The 20,589-nt window shown below is 38.3% G+C and overlaps 2 protein-coding genes across 12 annotated transcripts in view; both read right to left on the minus strand.

Moving 5' to 3' along the window:
• nrxn2b (neurexin 2b) overlaps window positions 1-20,589 on the minus strand; it is a 698,285-nt gene that overhangs the window by 503,522 nt on the left and 174,174 nt on the right. For 8 of the 11 annotated variants that reach the window (XM_082527647.1, XM_082527643.1, XM_082527644.1 and 5 more), the window contains one exon: window positions 6,037-6,066. The exons of 2 other annotated variants lie outside the window; for them this stretch is intronic. In XM_082527647.1, coding sequence (XP_082383773.1) covers window positions 6,037-6,066 — 30 coding nt within the window. Of the gene's footprint in view, window positions 1-5,635; window positions 5,712-6,036; window positions 6,067-20,589 lie in introns of those variants that run through there. One more of the 11 variants, XM_082527639.1, reaches the window with a different exon arrangement.
• Window positions 1-20,589, minus strand: part of LOC309698133 (uncharacterized protein) — a gene marked incomplete at its 3' end in the record, with an annotated part of 399,753 nt that overhangs the window by 23,403 nt on the left and 355,761 nt on the right. The window lies entirely within an intron of this gene.

The following is a 20,589-nucleotide window of genomic DNA, read 5'->3' on the forward strand; positions in this document are numbered from 1 at the left end:
CAAGAACTAACAAACTTAAAAACTCCTTTGTCCCACACGCCATCAGACTGTTTAACTCCTCTCTGGAGGGGAGAGGGAGGGGAAACAGGAGGACAAAGGAGGGGGGAACAACTAAGCTGTAGTGCCTCTTCACCTCACTGTGCAATACCTTTTGTGCAATACTTTTGTAAATAGTCAACGGTGCAATAGACTCAATACTTGAAATGTGCAATTCACTTGTATTTTTATTTTTATTCCTATTTATTCTATTTATCCCCTTCGTATATTTTATTTATATTGTCTCTGTATTTATATATATGTGTGTGTATATATATATATATATATATATATATATATATATATATATATATATAATATTCTAACTCTGTAACTTCTGTCGGTGCTGTGCTTTTTTGGAAATCGAATTTCCCAGAGGAACCCACCCGAGGGATTAATAAGTTCTATCTAATCTAGTTCACGGAAGTGTTATGAACAGCTGATCGGATTGGCAAAGCGTGTTTCTGGAATATTATGTTTTTGCTGCTGCAAGTGCTTTTTATGCAGTTTTTGCAAAGCTATATGTGGAAGGAAACTGTGACTTAGGACAAGCTGATGGCATAACATGCAAGTACAACTCCTCTGGTTTCATATGCAAAAAATATTATTGCGCTAGCTTACGTGGTTGCAGTGCTACCGGGATTTAAAAATAGTTACGCAAAACAGAGCGTGCCTGCTCCCACCAGCTTTAGAGAACAATTAGCTGCTTCATTTAAGGTAGAAGCACAGGAGACAGATTCCATTCAAATGTGGAGATGAATTACATCGCCTGGACCACAAAATTGAAAGATAAAAAAATTGACCCAAATTTAGTTAGATTTAGGCAATACATGTACTTGTGAAACTTGTTAATGACGTTTGGGGAGCCCAATGACACAATAAAACAACAGTGGCAATTAAAAGAGTTCATAAGAAACAATCTTTTACCTTGAGGAGGTCTTGTAATAATGGAAGAGATGCTTTTTTGGCACTCAGAGAGGTTGACACCCCCAAAGCGCAACACTAAAACTTTATGCTTTATTTTATTTTATTTAACTTTTTTGTTTTATATGCAAATATATAAGGTTTAATATAAGGTTTTTACTGATGTTGACATTTAGTGTAACCTTGACCTGATTTTCCCTCAAATTAAATCAGCTTGAGCTGTTATTGGTATCTACCAACAGACAGATGAGATCTTGAAAACTATTGATGCTAGACTGCTGTCAAAAAGACAGACAGAGCGATTACAAACGTCTTCCCTTCATGAGGAGACTAACAGCCACCCAGGCATGTGGAGTAACTCATTTCAGCAATTGTTTTGTTTGTTTTGAGAGAAGCCATTTATGATAAATTTGCTAGTGGACATTGTTCCCTTGAGTTTAGTTGCTGTTAATCGGTTTTCCAGGAGCTTCCAATCTTGTGTTTAACCGGTCAAGTTTCTGTTGTATCAATTTTGATTTCAGTTTGTTGCTTATCACCACTATCTTGGACTGTAGCTGTTGTTAGTAGTCTTTGTATTGCTTTAGAGATCTGCTGTAAGCCTTAGGGTCGCAGGGGGCACAGCATCAGCTGTTTCATGTGGCAGTAATGTGATAGTTCATTAATTGGACAGCAGAGGATTTGCTACTGAGTGAAGTGTCACAAAGCAAATAAAGTTTCCAGCGGAAAAACTAAATGCTTTAGATAATTCGTTCAGGAAAGTAAGTGCGTGTCCTTTCATGGTACATATACACTTACACATACAGAGATATGTACATGCGCATCTACTGTACCTGCTCTGACGTTTAATCAGTCAATCAGTTGTGTCTTCAGGATGACAAAACAATTTGTATTATTGTATTTTTTGTAATGTTTAATAATTGTATACTCCATAAATTTGACTTCTGTTCTTCTGTTCTTATTTAAATAATTAAATCAAAATGAAATGTTATGTTTTGGTTTACAAATATGCAGCCCAATGTGTGGAACTGACAGCAGCCTTACAGGCAGGCAGATAAAGATCGGCACTGACTAAAAGCTGGGGTTTGTCCTTCCAGCAGCTGTGAAGGACAGCCTTGGGTTTGAGAGAAGATGGACATTGATTTTCTTGGCCTGGTTATATGACCACTGTGCCGCTTGCCTCTGATCTTAAGAACTGACCAAAATTTTTCTTAAAAGAAATAAAATTTAAAAAATCCAGATCTGCATGGTTAGGGTACATGTGCATGTACACACAAACACACTTATACAAAATGTGTTTACGGGCATATTTGTTTTTATTTTAAAGATGTTTTTAGTGTGTGCATTAGGATCTCTGTATCAGTCAATGGTATTTGTTTCCCAGATTATTTATGTAGATCTTTTTTTTTTTCAATGTTGAAATTCAACATTTCCAAACCCCTGCTTTTCTAAAACAATGAATAAGATCCAGCGCCTTTGGGTGTGCCCAGTTTTCCTTTGAAGTGGTTGACTGGAGATTGAATGTTCAGTGTTGCATTTGAGGCCCAGACTCTAAAAGCTGGATCAGGCTGATCTAAGGCAGTCCATTTAGTTCAGTTGAATGGACTTACTACATTAGATATTGGCAGGACTGAGTAGCAGTTTGGAAGAATTTCATTCTAGCTGCAGCAGCTTTCATTTGCATGATAGGAAGCACAGACTTTCAAACACTCACTTAAAAACACAGAAGACCTGTGAGAAAGCCTAACAATGTTACTTGCTATTGCTTGTGATAACAAACCTTTTTTTCCTACTACCATCTACCTTTGAAAATAAAAGCATCAGACTTCACAAAAAGTATGATGATTTTATGGATGGAAACCTCTGCTTATCTTAAATAAATGAAGAAAAACAAAAAACATGGTAAAGATCATTTACGTACTATCACTGTAGTATTCGCTTATAATTCAATTGAAGAAACATAAAAAAACAAATTAACATATACATTTCCCCTAAAAACAACAACAACAAATTATGTTGTATGTTTTAGCATGGTTTATTGCTTACCCTTCATTACGTCTGATGCTTTTAATTCAAATAGAGCACAAACAGTAGCAGGAAGAGAGTTTGTCTGAAGGAAGAATGATACATGAAAAAGCTTCTTCCAAAAGAGTGAACATTTATTTTTTGGATCTCATTAGCACGTGGCACACGGGAGAGCAAGGTCGGTTATTATTTCACTTCATTGTGAACACTTGTGGACTTTCTGTCATTTAAGTGAGCATGCATAAAGGAGTAGATTTGCTGTTTCAGACCAAATACACAGCAGGTCTTTCTAGCTTAAGATGTGTTTAGCATTCTGTGGTTGCATTATTCTTGTAAACTAGAAGCAAGTCAGTCTTTTTAAGTTTATTCTGTAGGAATTACATTTAAGTCTAAATTTGCTGGGCTAAATCTGCATTTCACGTGTGATTAAGGGGATTTCTACATTACTCAGATTGTTTTATTATTGCCTGTTATGTTGAATGCATTTACTGATAGCACTCAACCAAAGTTTGTTGTTGTTATTAATTTGTTAATTAAAGAATTACTGAAAGTAGAATACAAATATTAATGTAAACATCAATTTATTTTCAGAGCAGTTGTTTCTTGACATAACTAAGACTCGACTTCCACAAAGTAAGATCCTAAAGTATGATTTTTTTTGTTTGATTGTTTTCCACAGGTCTTGTTGTCTTTCACAGGATGATCTTAATCTATTTAAGGAGACACAGTGGAGTATTTGGTTATCAATAAATCTTGTGTGAGTTAGACCATCATTCATGTATTTTAAGGGTGAAATAACAGTAACATAACATGAGATACTACACATACTACACTTTTTATGGTTCTTCATTATCAATTGTAGATAATATTACAATCAATTTGATTAATAATCAGTTATAGTTATTAACACAGAATTAAGTAGAAATGGGTTTTTGTGCATTTTTTAGCCCTGATGTTTGTTTGTTATAGGATCTACCACATGTGTCTGAGTAATCATTATAATCCTTCAAATTCTATGGAACAATGGTGCACTGGTTAGCACTGTTGCCTCAAACTTCACACTTGGCTCTGAGTACTGGAAGATACCTTAAGAAAAGGTATGTGCATCTAATCAGAACACTGGTTCATTGGTGCATCCCTTTTAGTTAACAAACAGGGCCATGTCAGCACAAAGTATGCATGTTGTCACCAACAATATCCTTGCATCTCCATTGCTCTGTAGTTCCCGATCCATAAACTTTGACCCAGTATATCTCTTCAAAAGTATGTCCCTGTTACTAAATAAGGCACAATGTATTACTGGGTGGTCTTGTGGGGTTAACACGGTTCATTTAACATTGTAATGTGAAACACCACCACATATTTACTATGCAGTTAAGTTAAGATGAGGAATAATTCCATTCAAAACATTTGTTGACACTTTGGAGATGCAAGGTCTGCAGAAATAGAAGCAGCATGTAGAGATGGCAGAGCAACGGAATGAAGTTCTTTGTTTTGTTTTTTTACGTTTTGTCAGAATCGGCACATGAAAAAGGAAACACATGGGCTGAATAACAAGCAGATTCACTTCTTCTGATTGATGATGAGCAGTGATCAAAAAAAGCATGTCTTTTGCCCTCCATAGTGAATCAATCTGCGCACATCTAATGCAAACTAAATGTCTGTTTAAAGTGTGTTTTGATTTTCAGCATCAATCTTTAATACAGCTGGTACAGTTATGCAATATTTCTCATCATTATTATATAAGGCCTAATCTCAGCTTTGTGAAGCAAAAATCCAGAAATGATGAATGCTATGACTTTGGTTCAAATCATCAAACAACGTTATATTAGGTAAGATGAAATCTAAAGCCTATTTGACATTTTTAATAACCTTGATCATGTCTCTCATTTGTTCTATATCAATACAGGACAGTAAGATTAAACAGTAAAAAGAAAGGGAAGGAGTTCAAGCCTGCTTGAAACATGGACTTAAACGATAGAAGAAAGCAACGTCTCCACCCCCAGAAACGGTCAGAACATGCATTGCACTTGTTCATTTTTTGCTTTAATGGCTTTGCTTAACACTTTTTTTATGAAGATTGGAGGTCAGATGAATACAATTGAGGAACTAATGAACATCCGCTAAGTGTCGTTTAAAAGGGATGTTGGCTGCACAAATTGCAATCAAATATTCAGATTTAACCTTTGATCATGAATTAAACACCTTTCTGGAAAATTTGCAGACACTGAGGGAGAAAAGTGTGGTGTGCAGAGGTTAAACAGCTGGTGTGTGACATATGCAGCTCAGTGTATACATTGCAGTCAATAACATCAATAACATCCAGTGTTCATAGCAGTGTCAAAACACATTGTCTCAAAACAGAATAACAATGACAATTCAAGAATCATCAGGACTTGAACTGTTTGCCCTTTAAAACATCTGAGTGCCAAACAATGGGAATGTCAGCAGAGTGGTGAAGAGAAACTCTGCACATTCGACAACACTTTCACCTTGAAGTGTTAGTGAATGAGAGTGTGGACACATTTTGCTGTTGTAATTTTGACCAACAAACACATTTCCAATAGAATCAGCAGGATTTTTTTTCTTCCTTTTGTTTTGTTAAATTATTCTTGTTTAAACCCAAAGAAAAGGGATAGCAGAAAAGTGTTACCTTCAGCCCCGGGGTCAGGTCGTCGGGGTCAAAGGTGGTCAGAGGTGAAGGTCCAGGACGTGAGCCATAGGACAGGACAAAGGGTGGGACACGTATTGGTGGCGGTCACAAAAAAGCACAAAGATATGGCAGCAGGGAGAGGAAGGAGAAGCAGGAGGCATAACCAAAAGTCAAAAAAGAAAAAGTAAAATGTGACAAAGAAGGGGCAGCAACAGGGGAGAATGATGCAAAAGATTAAAAGCCAAAGAGGAGGATTTGGGGGGAAATGGTGGGATATGGCACAGAGGGAAGGTAAAAAGCAGAGGAGGAAACTGTGAGAGAAAGCAGTAGTTTTGGGGCAAAGAGGGCTGAGTCAGTTCCTCTAAAAACAGAACCAAAATAAAAAAGGAATGAACCCATACCTTGGTCGTTTAACGTCAGGTGCGCCAGACCTTGAAAGGGAAAAAACAGAAAAAAAGAACAGAAAGAGGAAGAAAAGAAGGTCATAAAAGGCACGGGAAGAAAAAAAGCATTGTCACAACGTTGGACTGCAGTTTGTGACAGACATCCTGGGGCAGACTTGGATGTCAGAGTTCAAATCAAAGGTAAAAAACGAGAAAGAGAGAGAAAGATAGAGAGAAAGAGCGAATAGTAACGGAAAACGAGCAAACACTTCTTGAGTGAGGTGTGTGGGGGGGTGGGGGGGTTAGAAAAAAAAGCATTTTTATTTGGCGCAACTCCCGAAGGCTATTGCTCTCACAAATGCTTTTTTTTCCTTTGGAGTACTTATGGAACACACAGAGAACTGTTTGGCAGAAAAGGCTTGAACCTGGTATCTCATATCCAACTGTACTCAAACCAGACACACACTCACACACACACACAAAGAGCTTTGCAAGGTTCACACAGAGGAGGTCAAAGATAAATCTGGAAACATGCTACAGGATCAAACGTTCTCTGCACCCTAATGTGGGTAGATATTATCAGAACACCATTCCAAGCAGTTATTAAGCTGGCTGTAGGCTACCAAGCAAACGTCTAGCCAAACACCCATTTCAATAGATTCAACAGAGACAATGAGCTCCTGTTGGTGCTAGTAGCTAATATAAATCTTACATTATGCAACTTTCAAAAAGCCATAGTCACAGAGATCAGTTCAAGATACTCTATTATTATTCAACGCCATGAACACACACACAGAAAACTGTTGAGAATGCAATCCCAGAAAGAGTACTCCCCCACATAAAGACAACAACGTGCTTCCAGCTGTCTTTAAAATAAGCAACAACCTGAACAGTGTCCACCTGTCAAAGGTTGTTGCCTAAACTAAATGAAGTTACAAACACGGAAAAGCAGTTTTACAATTCATGGTTTTCACAACTGGATGAACATATTTAGTGAACTTCAAACTTTTCCATACGTAGACTCTACTTCCACAGCAGGATGTACTCCAACTCCATAATCTTGGACTACAGCTAATGTCAGTAGTTCTTCTTCTACTTCTCTAACCAGAACCTCCAGCAGGCAGTTCATGTGTACACTAACCTTACCGAGGCTGCATAGAAGACCAAGAAATATCGCTGCCAGCTAGAGTCAAAAACTCTGTGGATGGAGTTGGTGTTTATGAACAGCACAAGAGTGTCATTCAGGAAGCAGTTGCTTGCATTTTGTAGTTATTGACTCGAACCTCGCAGGCGATATAAAGACTATAGAGGAGAAATATAAATGTATATGGACACAGTATAACGTATATGCATTATATTATTAGTAATTGTACAGTGGTGGGCAGATGGTGACCAACTGAAACATTTTAACATCCCCACTCTTTTTAGCTACTATATTGTTCCTGTTTGGGGAAAGCTATCGTACTGGTGGTTATAAGGGAAAAAGCGTGACAAAAAAGGAAAAACAGGAAAAGAGCTGTTGTAAGCTTCCTGTCAGCTGACAGTGGTCATCAGCTGCACACATAGAGCAGCAGGTTTTTCAATAGAATTCTTGGAAGTAAACCATGTCAGTCAGATAAATAAAACTGAAAAGACTGAAGCGCTATGGCCTCAAGCAGAGTTTATTCCCACATACACTAAACAGCTACAGCAAATTGGATTTAACCCCAGGCTGCACGGAATACAAACAGCACTATGTCTGTTGAACTAGAAGACCCAGAAGGTCGAGTCATTTCATCTCAACCTGTCTTTTCTTGATCAATACCACTTCAAGCACAAGACTTTTGGTGTTATCAGCAAACAGATTAATATAAATAACCATTGATGATCGAGGGAACACAGAGCAACAGCCTTTAACTGTTAAACATTACTTCTGTGTTTAATATAAGCATCTGGCAAACAAACAAAAGTTCAAGTCCCAGTTAGCCGCAGTGATCTAATCTATGGATTCTATGACATGCTGGTATTCTGCACATTCTCTTGAATGATTTCCTAAAAGTGTCTCTTATTGCAGATCATATTCAGAATACATTTAAATAGAAATCATTCAGTCTCAGTACAATTTTTCACCTAACCTCCCAAATAAATAATGTGCTAAAACACAGATTTAGAACTCTAGCCGTACCAAATAAGAGCAACAACCTTTAAAGCAGAACTAATCTCAGCCGAGACAGCTTGCACGTACAGCAAATGTTGTCTGTGTAACAATTTTAAGCACAAAGAGTGACTAATTGAAGTGTTTGACAGCTAAAGTTTTCTAAACGTTTGGTTTCTGCTTTTTCTTGAAGACAAACTGGACAAAAATAAAAGTGTTTATAGTCAAAAGTGGCAAGCTGTTAGTCTATGCACAAACACATCTACACTACCAACCAGCAGGCAGACAAATCAGAAGGCAAAGCCTACAGAAGCTCAAATGACTCTTCACTACAAGCTGTTTCTATTGTCCTCTTTCTTAATAACATCTGTGATTCAGGGGAAGAAGAAATATACAGGCAGAGTGTTTTATTTATCTGGCTTCAGTCCGTTTCCTGCCGGCCTTTTGCAGGGAGTTCAATCATTCTCACTCTGCCTCCTTCTGTTTTTGTTCCCTTGCTCATAATCCATTAAGGAGATAAGGCGAAGGCTCCTGCAATGAAACAGAATGGTGCTGTCGCTGCATACCAAATCATTCAAATACATCCCCCCACCTCCCACCCCGACCTCATCCAGCTTAGCCGAGCAAAAAGCAGTGGTACAATTTTATGGAAAAGGAACACAAAAGAAGGCAAAGAGGCAAACAGACAGAAAAAGACAAAAAAAAATGAAAACAAGGTGTCATTGGCATCCTCACAGCCTGTGCGAATGAAAGATTAAGAGACAGGTGTGCAGATAACAAAATGTAGCCAAAAGATAATCAAAAGGACACAGTGATTCCAAAGTATTGTATTAAAAAGTAAAACAGAAAAACGTAAAAGATTTCTTCCAAATTGAAGGACACAAAAGCCACATACACACATCATGTTAAATCAGCACAAGTCTTCAATGTCAGACTCCCAACATGCCAGATCCCGACTGGGGTTTTAATGACTTTCACTAGCAAGTTGTTGAAAGAGAGGCAGCAGCATGGCAGAAAAAATAAATTACTGATCACTTTAAGATAACCAGAAACAACAGACACAAGAAAAACGCTCCATCTCACATTAATATTGAAGCACAAAACAAATTTACCACAGCCAAAAGCAGCATTGCTCCACACACACTATGAACGTGACAACATCTCAGTCCAAACTACGAGTTTTTATCCTTGAGCATTTGATTACATCCTTAGTTTTGGTGAGTACAGATGGGAGTGCCTAACGGAACGGGCGCAGTTTGGAGAATGGCTGAGATTGGGTGGTTTTGATTGAATGGCAGATGGAGCAGGGTAATAATTCTGTCATTAGAAGGAGTCACGTTTGCATCTTATCCCAAATGCTCTTGTTCCCGTTTGTTGTTTTTTTGACCTCTTCTCATTCCCCTTCTCCATGCGGAGCCCTGCATGAGCCAGCTGCTATCACCTCCTGCTCTCTTCTACCTCGTGATTTTTTTGCTCTTATCAGGACCAAACTAAAACAGCCCAAATGTAGAACAGAGACCAAGACTGATTTGCTGCAGCAAGACAATTTATTGGTTATGGCGGAAGGTAGGCTAAAAGAGCTATGCTAGCCAGTGGCAGAGGGGCAAGGATGTGGCTGGAGGTGGAACTGGAAGGAGGAAAAGCAGGGTTATACAGGGTTAGCAGAATCTCAGGGCTGCTAAGGGCTGCAACAAGACTAACTGACAGTAGTTGCAGAGTGTAAGATCTGGCACTGTGGGAGAGTGAAGGCCAGAAAATAAGCTGCAGCAGTTGAAGGTGACTGGATGATGCAGAGTCTGACCAACACTACACTACTCTATACTACAATACACTACACCACACAATTTGGACAAAGATCATGTTAAAAACAAATAAAGACTTTAATGGAACTTTAATGCAATTGAACCATGTGAACAAATAACCCCAAATAAAATGTAAACAGAATGTAATCTCCTAATCAGCTGTGTGACACTCGGTAATGTAAACAATAAAAACAGAAAGCAATGTTTTCCAAATCTCACAAACTTGTGGTTTAGTCATAACAAAAAAATGTGAAAAAATATCAAGTGTTTAAATTGAGAGAGTTCACAGTTTCAGGCAATATATTAGGTGATTTTGAATTTGACAGCAGCAACATGTCTCAAAAAAGTTTGGACTGGGCAAAAAGTTGCTGGAAAAGTAAGCTGGAGAACATTGTGCCACTATTAAGGTGAACTAGCAACTAGACAGTAACATGACTAAGTTTAAAAAGAGATTAAAAAACAGCATCTACAAAATCTTGACGATTTCAGAATAATTTTCCTGAATGTAAAAATATGAAAAAGAGGAAATATATGAAAATAATGAAGAAATGGTAGTATTGTCTTTGGGCCAAAGGTAATTTAAAATGGACTGAGGCAAGGTGGAAAACTGTTCAGTTATCTAAAAAGGATTAAATTTGAAATTCGTTTTGGAAAATATGGATGCTCAGGAAGAGAGAGGTCACCCAGCTTGTTATCAGCACTCAGTTCTGAATCCTGATGGTATGGCGGTGCATCAGTGCCTATGGAATTGGCAGCTTGCACATGTGCAAAGCAGCAGTGCAGTGGAGCACCGGGAAAGGACACGCATATTTCAGCAAGACAATTCTAAATTCACACACTGCAGCTATTAAAACAACATGACTTCATAGCCTGCCTGCAGTCCAGACCTTTCTTGAGCAACTGAAAACATTCGAACCGTCATCAGTCATCAATCATCTCAGGGCACCAGCATTAACACATTAGCCACATTTGGAGGGTAGATAGAAAAATTTGTGTCATCCTCATTGTTTTTTTCTACCAATTTCCTTCCCTCACGCCATTCCTTGTTCATTAGATGGAGATCCATACTCTCATTAGATAGAAGTGTTCACTTTCCAGCCACCTCTGTGGTGTTTGAATTGCATGCTAAACAGCATCCTCCACTGAGGACTGTCACTCACGTACGGCCACCACAGTTTATGTGCTTCCTGGAAGCACACGCCGTACTGACACAACCCCTTTTCTTTACCTGCTGATCCCAAGGTAGTAGTAAACAGCAGTTAAGTATTCTTTATATTTTCAAGGACACTGCCTGTGATAACATTAGTGACTTCAGTAAGCATTACCGAAAACCAAACAGCCAAAGTGTATAAACGTATTGAAATATAAAATGAAAACAATAAATTATTTTATATGCATCTTATTGCTTAGTGCACCCTTGGCACACGATATAAAAGTGCACACTATCCAAAACATTTGACACGTCCACAAATCAATGGCTTTTACTAGACCTGGGCTAAGATAAAGTTTCACAGTATGATTATTACTTTATATCTCTGAAAAGTGCAGGCATGGCTCTGGAGTACTCAGAAACAAACTAGGGCAATTTGTAAAAACATCTGCTGAAAGATGTTGGAAAATGGTTCTGATTGAACGTGAACAATATTCTTCCCAGTAGTCAGATGTATAATGCAGTATCTTAGAGCAGCTAAAGTAATATTAAACTGTGGCTGATTTAAAGTGTTTTAATAATTAATCATGGATATCTATTCTATGAGAGAAAGATGGAGATAGTAAGAGCTAAGGGGCGAAGAACACCTCTACAGTCCTGCTTTGATTTCTTTCAATGCCCTATTTCAAATAGGAAGAAACATATGTTAAAGGTATGTTCTTTAACATTAGGTTGCTTTGAGACCACATCAGACAAATTTGGCTCGATGTGGGAAAAGAGATGGCAAGGCATGCTGAGAGGGATCCTTGTGTATTTCCCTAATGTTTGCAATAGAGCTGCCACGATTAGTCGACTAGTCACGATTACGTTGACTATCAAAATCGTTGACGACAAATGTAATAGTCGAAGCGTCGTTTAAAGCCTTGTAAGATCCTGAAAGACGCAGGAATAAGTAGTAGGATTTAGGAGTGTAATAGCGGACTGAAGCAGAAGATGGCAGCAATGCATGTACAAGGATGCCAGCTGTCGTTAAACCCCGAAGAAGAAGAAGTAACTCCAGTATCGTAGCTGTGTCCAAATTCAGGCCGCATCCTTCGGAGGCTGCATTTGTAGGTCGATTACGTTACAGCGACGTGACGAAGGCTTTCCAAATTCGAAGACGCCTCCAAATGCGGTCGTCCTTCATTTCCCCAGCATGGCCCAACCTATCCCAGGATTCATAGCACAGCCCAGCCAATACCAGTTTCCAACAATGGCGGCAGCTACTTAGTTTTAATCTTACTCTTTCTGGGTCACAAAATAAACTGTGTAAACTTCAAATATCTGCTTGGTTTATCAAGACATCACATATTTGCAAAAGTGCTCCGATGTTTTCGGAGACATCTGTTACCCACCAGCTCGATAGCTAGCCGGGGGGTTCAATGGTCACTTGAGCCGGCGAGAACTGCGGACTCCCGGCAAATCGTTTTCAAACCCCACGCGGACTTTCACTACTCAGGTTAAACATGATATATAAGTCAGTTAAATAACTTAAAACTATTATTGTTTGGCTTTTTTTAGTGTTTTATTTGTTCCTGAGTAAATCGGTTTGGCTGAGATTAAAGTTATTTTTTGCACAGGCTGAATAAACGTCAAACAGAAAACTAATTAAACGGAAGTGTGAGATTCTGTTATACTGTATTTTAGATGGCAAGGAGCAGACGGCTGAGTTTATTAAACTCCACTGAGACAATCTGCAAATTTTATTAAAAGTTTAATAAACTATCATCTTGTCTTTAATTTTAGTTAGCACATATCTTTAACACTTAAAGCTGTAAGCTAATGATAGTTATATAAGTGCAGACGCATGCTGGTGCAATAAGCTGTACATTTTACGTCCAAAGGATGCATGATCTGATTAGTCGACTAATCGCAAAAATAATCGGTGACTAGTCGACTATCAAAATAATAATTTGTGGCAGCCCTAGTTTGCAATGACCCTTAATCAAATAGCTGCATGAACACCTGAAAAGCTTTGATTCATTAAAATCTGGTCAATAGGTTCAACTTCTGTTAGTACGTAAATTAAGCTAGTGTACCTTCAAAGGTCAAAGGTCTTTTCTGGACCAGCAACATCACCCAACGATTCTAAACAGATGTTTTCAAGATTGTATTTGTAAGTAGCATAGGATGGTGTTTTTGTCTAATCAGAGCAACTGTATAAATTTAAGAACTGTTGAGAAGGCTGGGTAGAAATCATGAGCATGGAGTATTTTACATTCCTGAGTTTGATAAGCTGTCAAAGCAGTCAAGCAAACATAATCAAATCATTTCCTTTGGTAAGCCCTCATGATACAATTACTAGCATTCAAAACAAAACATACAAAACAAGTGAAAAACAGAGGGGGAAATAAGGCTCTAACTTGGCTTTGGGATTTGTCGAGGTAATTTATTACATACTGTAGACTTCACACCTCAGTACCACTTTTGACATTGACTCCGGGGGTGGCCAAACCTTTTTTTTGTTCATCTATTAAAGATGAAACTACCTGTTTATATGACCAAATACTGACTGGAAAGAGAAGAAGAGACCGTGGGAGCTCTTGGCTGCTCCTGCTCTTCGAGCAGCTAGATAGTGTAGTGGTAAGACTACACACCTTTGGTGCAGGAGTCACGAGTTTCAATTCAATTCAATTTTATTCATATAGCGCCAAATCACAACAAAAGTCGCCTCAAGGCGCTTCATAGGTACAGAGAAAAACCCAACAATCATATGACCTCCTATGAGCAAGCACTTTGGCGACAGTGGGAAGGAAAAACTCCCTTTTAACAGGAAGAAACCTCTGGCAGAACCAGGCTCAGGGAGGCCAACAGGCCATCTGCTGCGACCGGTTGGGGTGAGAGAAGGAAGACAGGATAAAGACATGCTGTGGAAGAGAGACAGAGATTAATAACAGATATGATTCAATGCAGAGAGGTCTATTAGTCTCATAGTGAGTGAGAAAGGTGAGTGGAAAGGAAAAACTCAATGAGTTTGATTGCCACCCGGTGTTCGGTATGGATTCTAGTGAACCCCCCCATGTTAAAACCAAGCCCTGGTGCGGTTATGTCTGCAGCTTGGACACAAGTAGTTCACTATATGTTGTACGCTATTGTGTATGTGACAAATAAAGGTGGTCTGTTGTTGTTATCTTTACTGCACTACTATCTGGCTGTGGCTGTGACTCACTTAATGATTATATGATACAGTAGACATGGCATTAAATTGAACTTTTCATGCAGTTAAAGTGCTTTGATGTGTAGACATCTCATAAATTTCATATATTTTAATTTTATCAACAAAAACTCTTTACAGCATTTTACAGATTTCTTCTGTGTGTCTCTGCAGACATCTGATTGTAGAAATACCACAGGAAACTGTTGACCCCAGGCAAAGAAGTTAACTAAGCGAGTGAAGCATCAAATCTTTATGGTCACTTTCCACTTTCCACAGCAGCATCTGCTATCAGCAGCGATGCACAAAGTCATTTGGAAGTCTGTTGAATAACTTGATTTACTATAAAAGTTACAATAAGGCAGTGGCACGATAAGTAATGAAGACTGCAAATGCCAAGGTTGCAGATACACAATATACACAAGACCACCATGACAGGTAAAGTAAAACAATATGATTTGATTGCAGTGCTATTGCTTTGGGTTGTGAACACGCACTGCCAAATAACCAACATTTATAGGTGTCAACTTTTCATAACTAAAAACCTATCAGTGCAATACGTGTATTTTTATTCAGCATAGGCCTACACATATTACAAATACATTGAGCGTTGTTTATTGTCTTAATAACAGTTTACTCTGGGTGTGGGAAGATAATGAAGGATCACAATGGAAAATATTTCATCTCAAGATATCATGCTCCCCAAGATCTCCTAATCAGCTCCGTGACACGGTAAATCATTTTGACTCCCACTTCTTGTTCATTAAAACACAACTATGTCATAGAATATATCAGAGCATCTTGGAGATCGGTGAGGGGTAACGATCTTACAGTCACTGATCTGCCTTAATTAAACAGTTCATAAATAAATTGGAGCTCCGTATGTCAAGCTGGAGAACTTTATAACTAATTTCATGTTATAGCCATCAAAACTAGCATACAGAAGGGATGTTGGTGATTTCTTCACTTATGCCTAATTATACAGTGCAAGGTCAGAGGCGCTTCAGTATTTCAGCAGCTCTTATATGAAATCCCACTGCCTTTATTTGAAAGAAGTAGCTGTACCATCACCAATATAACGCCTTACAGCAAACATACTATCCTTATGTCCTAGATAAGGTCTCCTGAGGTCAAAACTCAACACCAGCCCCCCCATGGATATCTCAAAACTTCTATATACCCTTCCTCTTTCACTCTGCAGATGTTCCTTACACCATTTCTCCAGTCCATCCATCCTCTTTTTAAACAGCCAGCATCATAGAATGACTTATTCATAGAATGAATAAGTGTCCTCTGATTGCCACTTATGGACTCTACACATTAGAGAAGCTGAAAGTGGAGAGTGGACCACAAAATGCATGCTGTCCTGAACATTTCTTTTCCTCACAGGATTTTGGAAGCTATAATTACAACATCAGATGTGACAGGGAAACAAGCAGCCAAGAAGTATTGAAAGGAAGGCAGGAAGCCAGTCCTTAAGTGGAAGATTATAGCCATGGAACCACAGCACCTTTCTTAAAAGCCCAAAACCCAACCCTAACACACACATGAAGATTACCAAAAGCTAATAGCACAACAATTAGAATCCTCTAAAAGTAAAAGACACCTTCATCATCAGACAACAATATAAAAGAATATACAATTATTATCAGTCAGTAATAGATAGTATAAGTATAATCTATAAAAAAAAGTATATGAAGTTGTTTCTCATAGAGATTGTTAATATCAGTCCCATTTCTACTGCAAAGCAATCCAACATTAGTGACACACAGTAAAAACAAGACGAAAATCTCCTGGACCTCTGAGCTATAGAAGCTCAAGTCAGAAGCAAAGTGATCTACAGGGACGTTAGCGCAAAATAACACCTTGCCTTGAGCATTTGTTGATGTTTAATGTTTCATTTTGACAATGTTCTCCCTTCAGGCTCTGTTTAGAAGCTCAATCCTGTTTCTCTTCACTAACAGCCCCTCACTGTGTTGTGTAGATTTGTGTTAGGGAAATGGAAAAAAAACTGTTATAATGAGTTTTGCCTGAATATGTAGCTGCCCGTGAGTTTTTGTCAGAGCGACTTCCTGTCTTGTGTCAGGGGGTGGGTCTCAGCAGGTAACTACAACAACAACCCATAATGGAAAATTAATGTCTTCCAACTGAGACAACACACTAACTTCACTCACTGGGTCGGGTAAACACTATTAGACCACCAAATCTGTAGTGCTCCTGGAAGTTTGCGCGAGCGTAATTACCGCAAAATTCATGGAAATTTTTGTAACAAATGTATTCATTATTCATGCGCCTATTTTGTAAGGCTGGAATCCTCTTTGTGGGAAACGATAAGCAGCTTGATTCAACTGAGATTGGAAAGTCCCAAATGGTCTATCCTCCCTACTCACTACAGGATAGTGATGTGTTTCTTTGTCTCACAATGGTAAATGAAAAGGTACTTAAACAGTCTTTTTAGCAAGTTGAATTATTCAAAGAGTGTTAAATAGTTTATTCTAATAATTAGTCTAAATCTCAGAGTCTCTATGCCTTATAACAGTTTACAGTAGATTGTTGGTAAATTATTTTTTAAAAATGTGCCTTTACACTGGCAACTGTCCTAAAATTGAAGATTTCAACACATCCTTAAAAACACCTTGAACAAAAACTTTTTGTTAGCTCAATACACAGGAAATATCAAATATTAGAAAGAAGAAATCTGAAAAATACCATAAAACATGTGCAAGAAAAAGAATTTTTTTTATTTTTTTTCCTACATTGTGATTCCAGTTAGGGCTGTTCGATGTAACGATATATATCGGATGACGATATAAAAACGTCTATCGTTTCATTTTACGCTATAGTTTGTTTCGTGGTGTTGCAAAATAAACTGTTTACGGCAATATTTTTTCATCGTTTTGATGGTCACTGTAGTGGCTATATTAATTTCTTAAAGTTCTCTCTTTCTCTTATATTTAATATAACCACACTACGGAAAGACAAGCGCCTGTTTTTATGCGTTGTGGTTAGCAACAACGACAGTAACACCACCGCGTGTCCGCTTGTTTATGTTCTACATAAACCTTTCACAATAAAGCTCAAGAGCCTGTTGAGACTTTTCAAAATAAACTGAATCACGTGAAAGAGCAGATTATTTATGGATGAGAAGTAAAAGAGAGCCGCCAGGTGCTAAAAAATAAACCTTAGACTCAAACGTTAGAACAGGCTTTTCCCCGCAGCACGCTGTGTAATAAATACTCACAAAGAAAACGGCGGCCGTTACAACTTATGTTTAAAAATGTATAGTTTCATGCATCGGTTAAAACACTCGACTCCAGGTACATGACGCGCAGCTGGAAACACTTCCCACAAGACGAGCTGCCCGAGAGTCACAGAATTTACAGAAAATGTTACATTTTTGTGATTTATATCGTTATCGGACGATAGATGTCTTATATCGGGATATGAGATTTTGGTCATATTGCACAGCCCTAATTCCAGTGTTATATCTTAAAATGCCTAAATGAAGGTAACAACAAATCCAAAGTTGCCTTTTCATTGAGATACAACAGTATCTTGTTTAGTTTCAGCAGCTGAGCAAAAAGCCCTGCTGCTTGCTTTCATGTTGCCAAAGTCTAATTAGGCAAACTGAACAAATAACAGTGAGACAGAAGTCCTCTGGATATTCAAACAAAAGAGCTCCTGAGTTTGAGCAACCAGAAGGAGCTGAAGGGAGGGAGAGAGAAGAGAGTGAGCTGATCACAAGAAAATTAAATGGCACTGAACCTTGTAAACAAATATTTCAACAATGTTAAACACAATGTAGGAGATGTCTGGTGCCGCTGTGGTGTGAAATAGCCTTGTTCTGTTTGGAATGGGGTTTCACGTATGATGGACACAAAACTTAAAACAAATAAATATATAAAAACAAACAAAAACAAAAAGCCTCACATGTATCTGTAATTGGGTATCAGTTAATGTTAATACAAGGGGGTTTAATAGAAAGACTTTCTCAGAAATGTGACCAGTGGAGCAAGGTGAGACTTCTTCTACTTATGAATTTAAACAGAATCCATATTTCCGCCTGCTTGGAGAGTCCAGTATTGCCCTTATTAATAATTTGTCCTTTACTGATGTGTTCCGCCTTGAGCTGTCAACTACTGTACTGTATATTTCCCTGAACTATATAGAGGTACTGCAGCCATAATGTTGAGGTGAAAGAAGAAGAAGAAAAGACACTAACAATTACTTTCCCCTTAATAACATAGATTTAATTTTCTTCCGAAGTCTGGTTCTCTTTAAAGTCATTTATCACTTTTTAGGCTTTGTGTGGGCAAATGCATGAGATGCTGTAGCAAGCTGACCCTTGTTGGCATAGCAACAGACTCGTATCTTGACATGATGATGGCCACGTTTGTGTATTCTCATTCTGCTTCGCACTCCTCTGTTTCCTTTATGTTCCCAAACCTACTTCATCTCCTCTTCTTTTGCTAATTTGGCCTTAACACTGTAGCATGCACTTTACCTCTACCCTGCTTTTATCTTTCAGTTCCGCCATGTGTATTTTATTACATTACCCAGTCAAATATCAAGTTAAGGGGGGCTTATACATTTGAAAAAGCTATATAACTAAGAATTCTGTAGTTAAGTGCACAGTAAAATCTGCATGCTATTCACAAAATTGTGCCCGTTAATTCCCTAAATCGGATTGTACTTGCAATAAGCAAAAAATAATAAATTGCATTTACTATCTACTAAAGCAATTGGGGAAAGAGTTGAATAAAGTAACAAAGGACAGAAAGAAACAGAGTACAATGAAAGTGGACAATTATAGCCTACGCAATTGATTACAAAAAATTTCCATAATGAAAAAATAAAAGAAACAGCACTGAACACATGAGCACATTTTGATCCTTAAAGTAAACAAGAATGTATTAAAACATTTACATTTTAATTTCTTAATATTAGCTTATGTTTTGTTACAGTTTTGCAGACTTTCTCAACCAGTTTGATCCGATTCTCAGCTAGAATGAGTCATTAAGGGGTTTCTGGATATACTAAGCATTTGATGGATGCCAAAACAGCTGATATGAGATAAGATGACCGTGGAGGCCAGTTCATTAAATGTGCCATCCTTCTCTGTCCTTCTTGGCCACACATACCCAAAAGGTATCACTTTGAATCACTTGCTTGTTAAAGAACAAATTAGAATCTGAATAAGCTCAATCCAGATAAGATAGTGTGCCACTGCAGAATGATTGGAATAAATGACATATAAATAAATGATAATAAATGACCACAAGCTCAGGGTAGATAAAATAATATCACTAGAAAAAATGTACTGCTTTTATTTGGCTAATTTTGTGCTCTTGTCTCTTTTCAGCTCAGTGAGAGCAATCAGGCTGATTCCAACTGCTCTCATTTACTGTTGTGGCAGCTTCTTCTTTTTTCTCACACATAGACATGTTCCATGTGGAGTTGATAAGAGACAGCTGGAGTGAAATAATTTCTAACTGCGCAAGTATAATAAAAGTTTTTGAACAACTGTTACACAGACCAACTTCCTTCTAGCTTCTACCTTATGTGTCTCTGACTACACAAACTATGTGGAAATAAACGGGTAAGCGAGGAAAAGGAAAGTCCAGATTAAACCACAGGGTCCTTAGCTGTAGTCTCACTTTTCACTTGTATACCTACAACTGAGGCAGAAGAGACACAAAACGACTACAGCAAGACAACTCTTTACACAAGCGGACCAGCTTTATCCCAAGTCAGATTTGCACACTGTTAGACCTCTGCCTTACCACCACATATTTTAAGTACAAGGGTTTCTACAGATAAAAACATGCATGTGCTATGGCTCTTCAGTGTCACACATTGGAGTCAACCTTTAATGGAAGAAGTGAAAAGTAAAACTCTTGGCTCTTTCAAAGGCAGAGCACAGAGCCACAGGCACAGATGTGTAGATGACACCTGGTCAACTCAGTGCAGTGGAGAGAAGCATAAAGTTCACCAGAAGACACAAAGGATAATAGTTTTCTGTTTCTGGACTGCGCTCTGCAATGGAAGTCTCAACACTGAAGTTTACTGGAAGCCCGCAAACACAGACCAGTACCTACTCTTTGACTCCCACCACCCTCTGCAACCAAACTTGGGGTGATCAGAACCCTTCAATTACAAACAGAACAACATTGTCATCTCTTATGTAGCATCCCAGGGCACTTCAGACCCAGCCGCACCTTCAGACAATAACCGGTTTGTCCCAAGGACGAAACTCCCAAACACAAACTAAACAACATAGTGCATGCTGTAC

The sequence above is a fragment of the Aulonocara stuartgranti genome (genome assembly GCF_965226115.1).
Source record: "Aulonocara stuartgranti genome assembly, chromosome: 3".
In the NCBI taxonomy this organism is placed as follows: Eukaryota; Metazoa; Chordata; class Actinopteri; order Cichliformes; family Cichlidae; genus Aulonocara; species Aulonocara stuartgranti.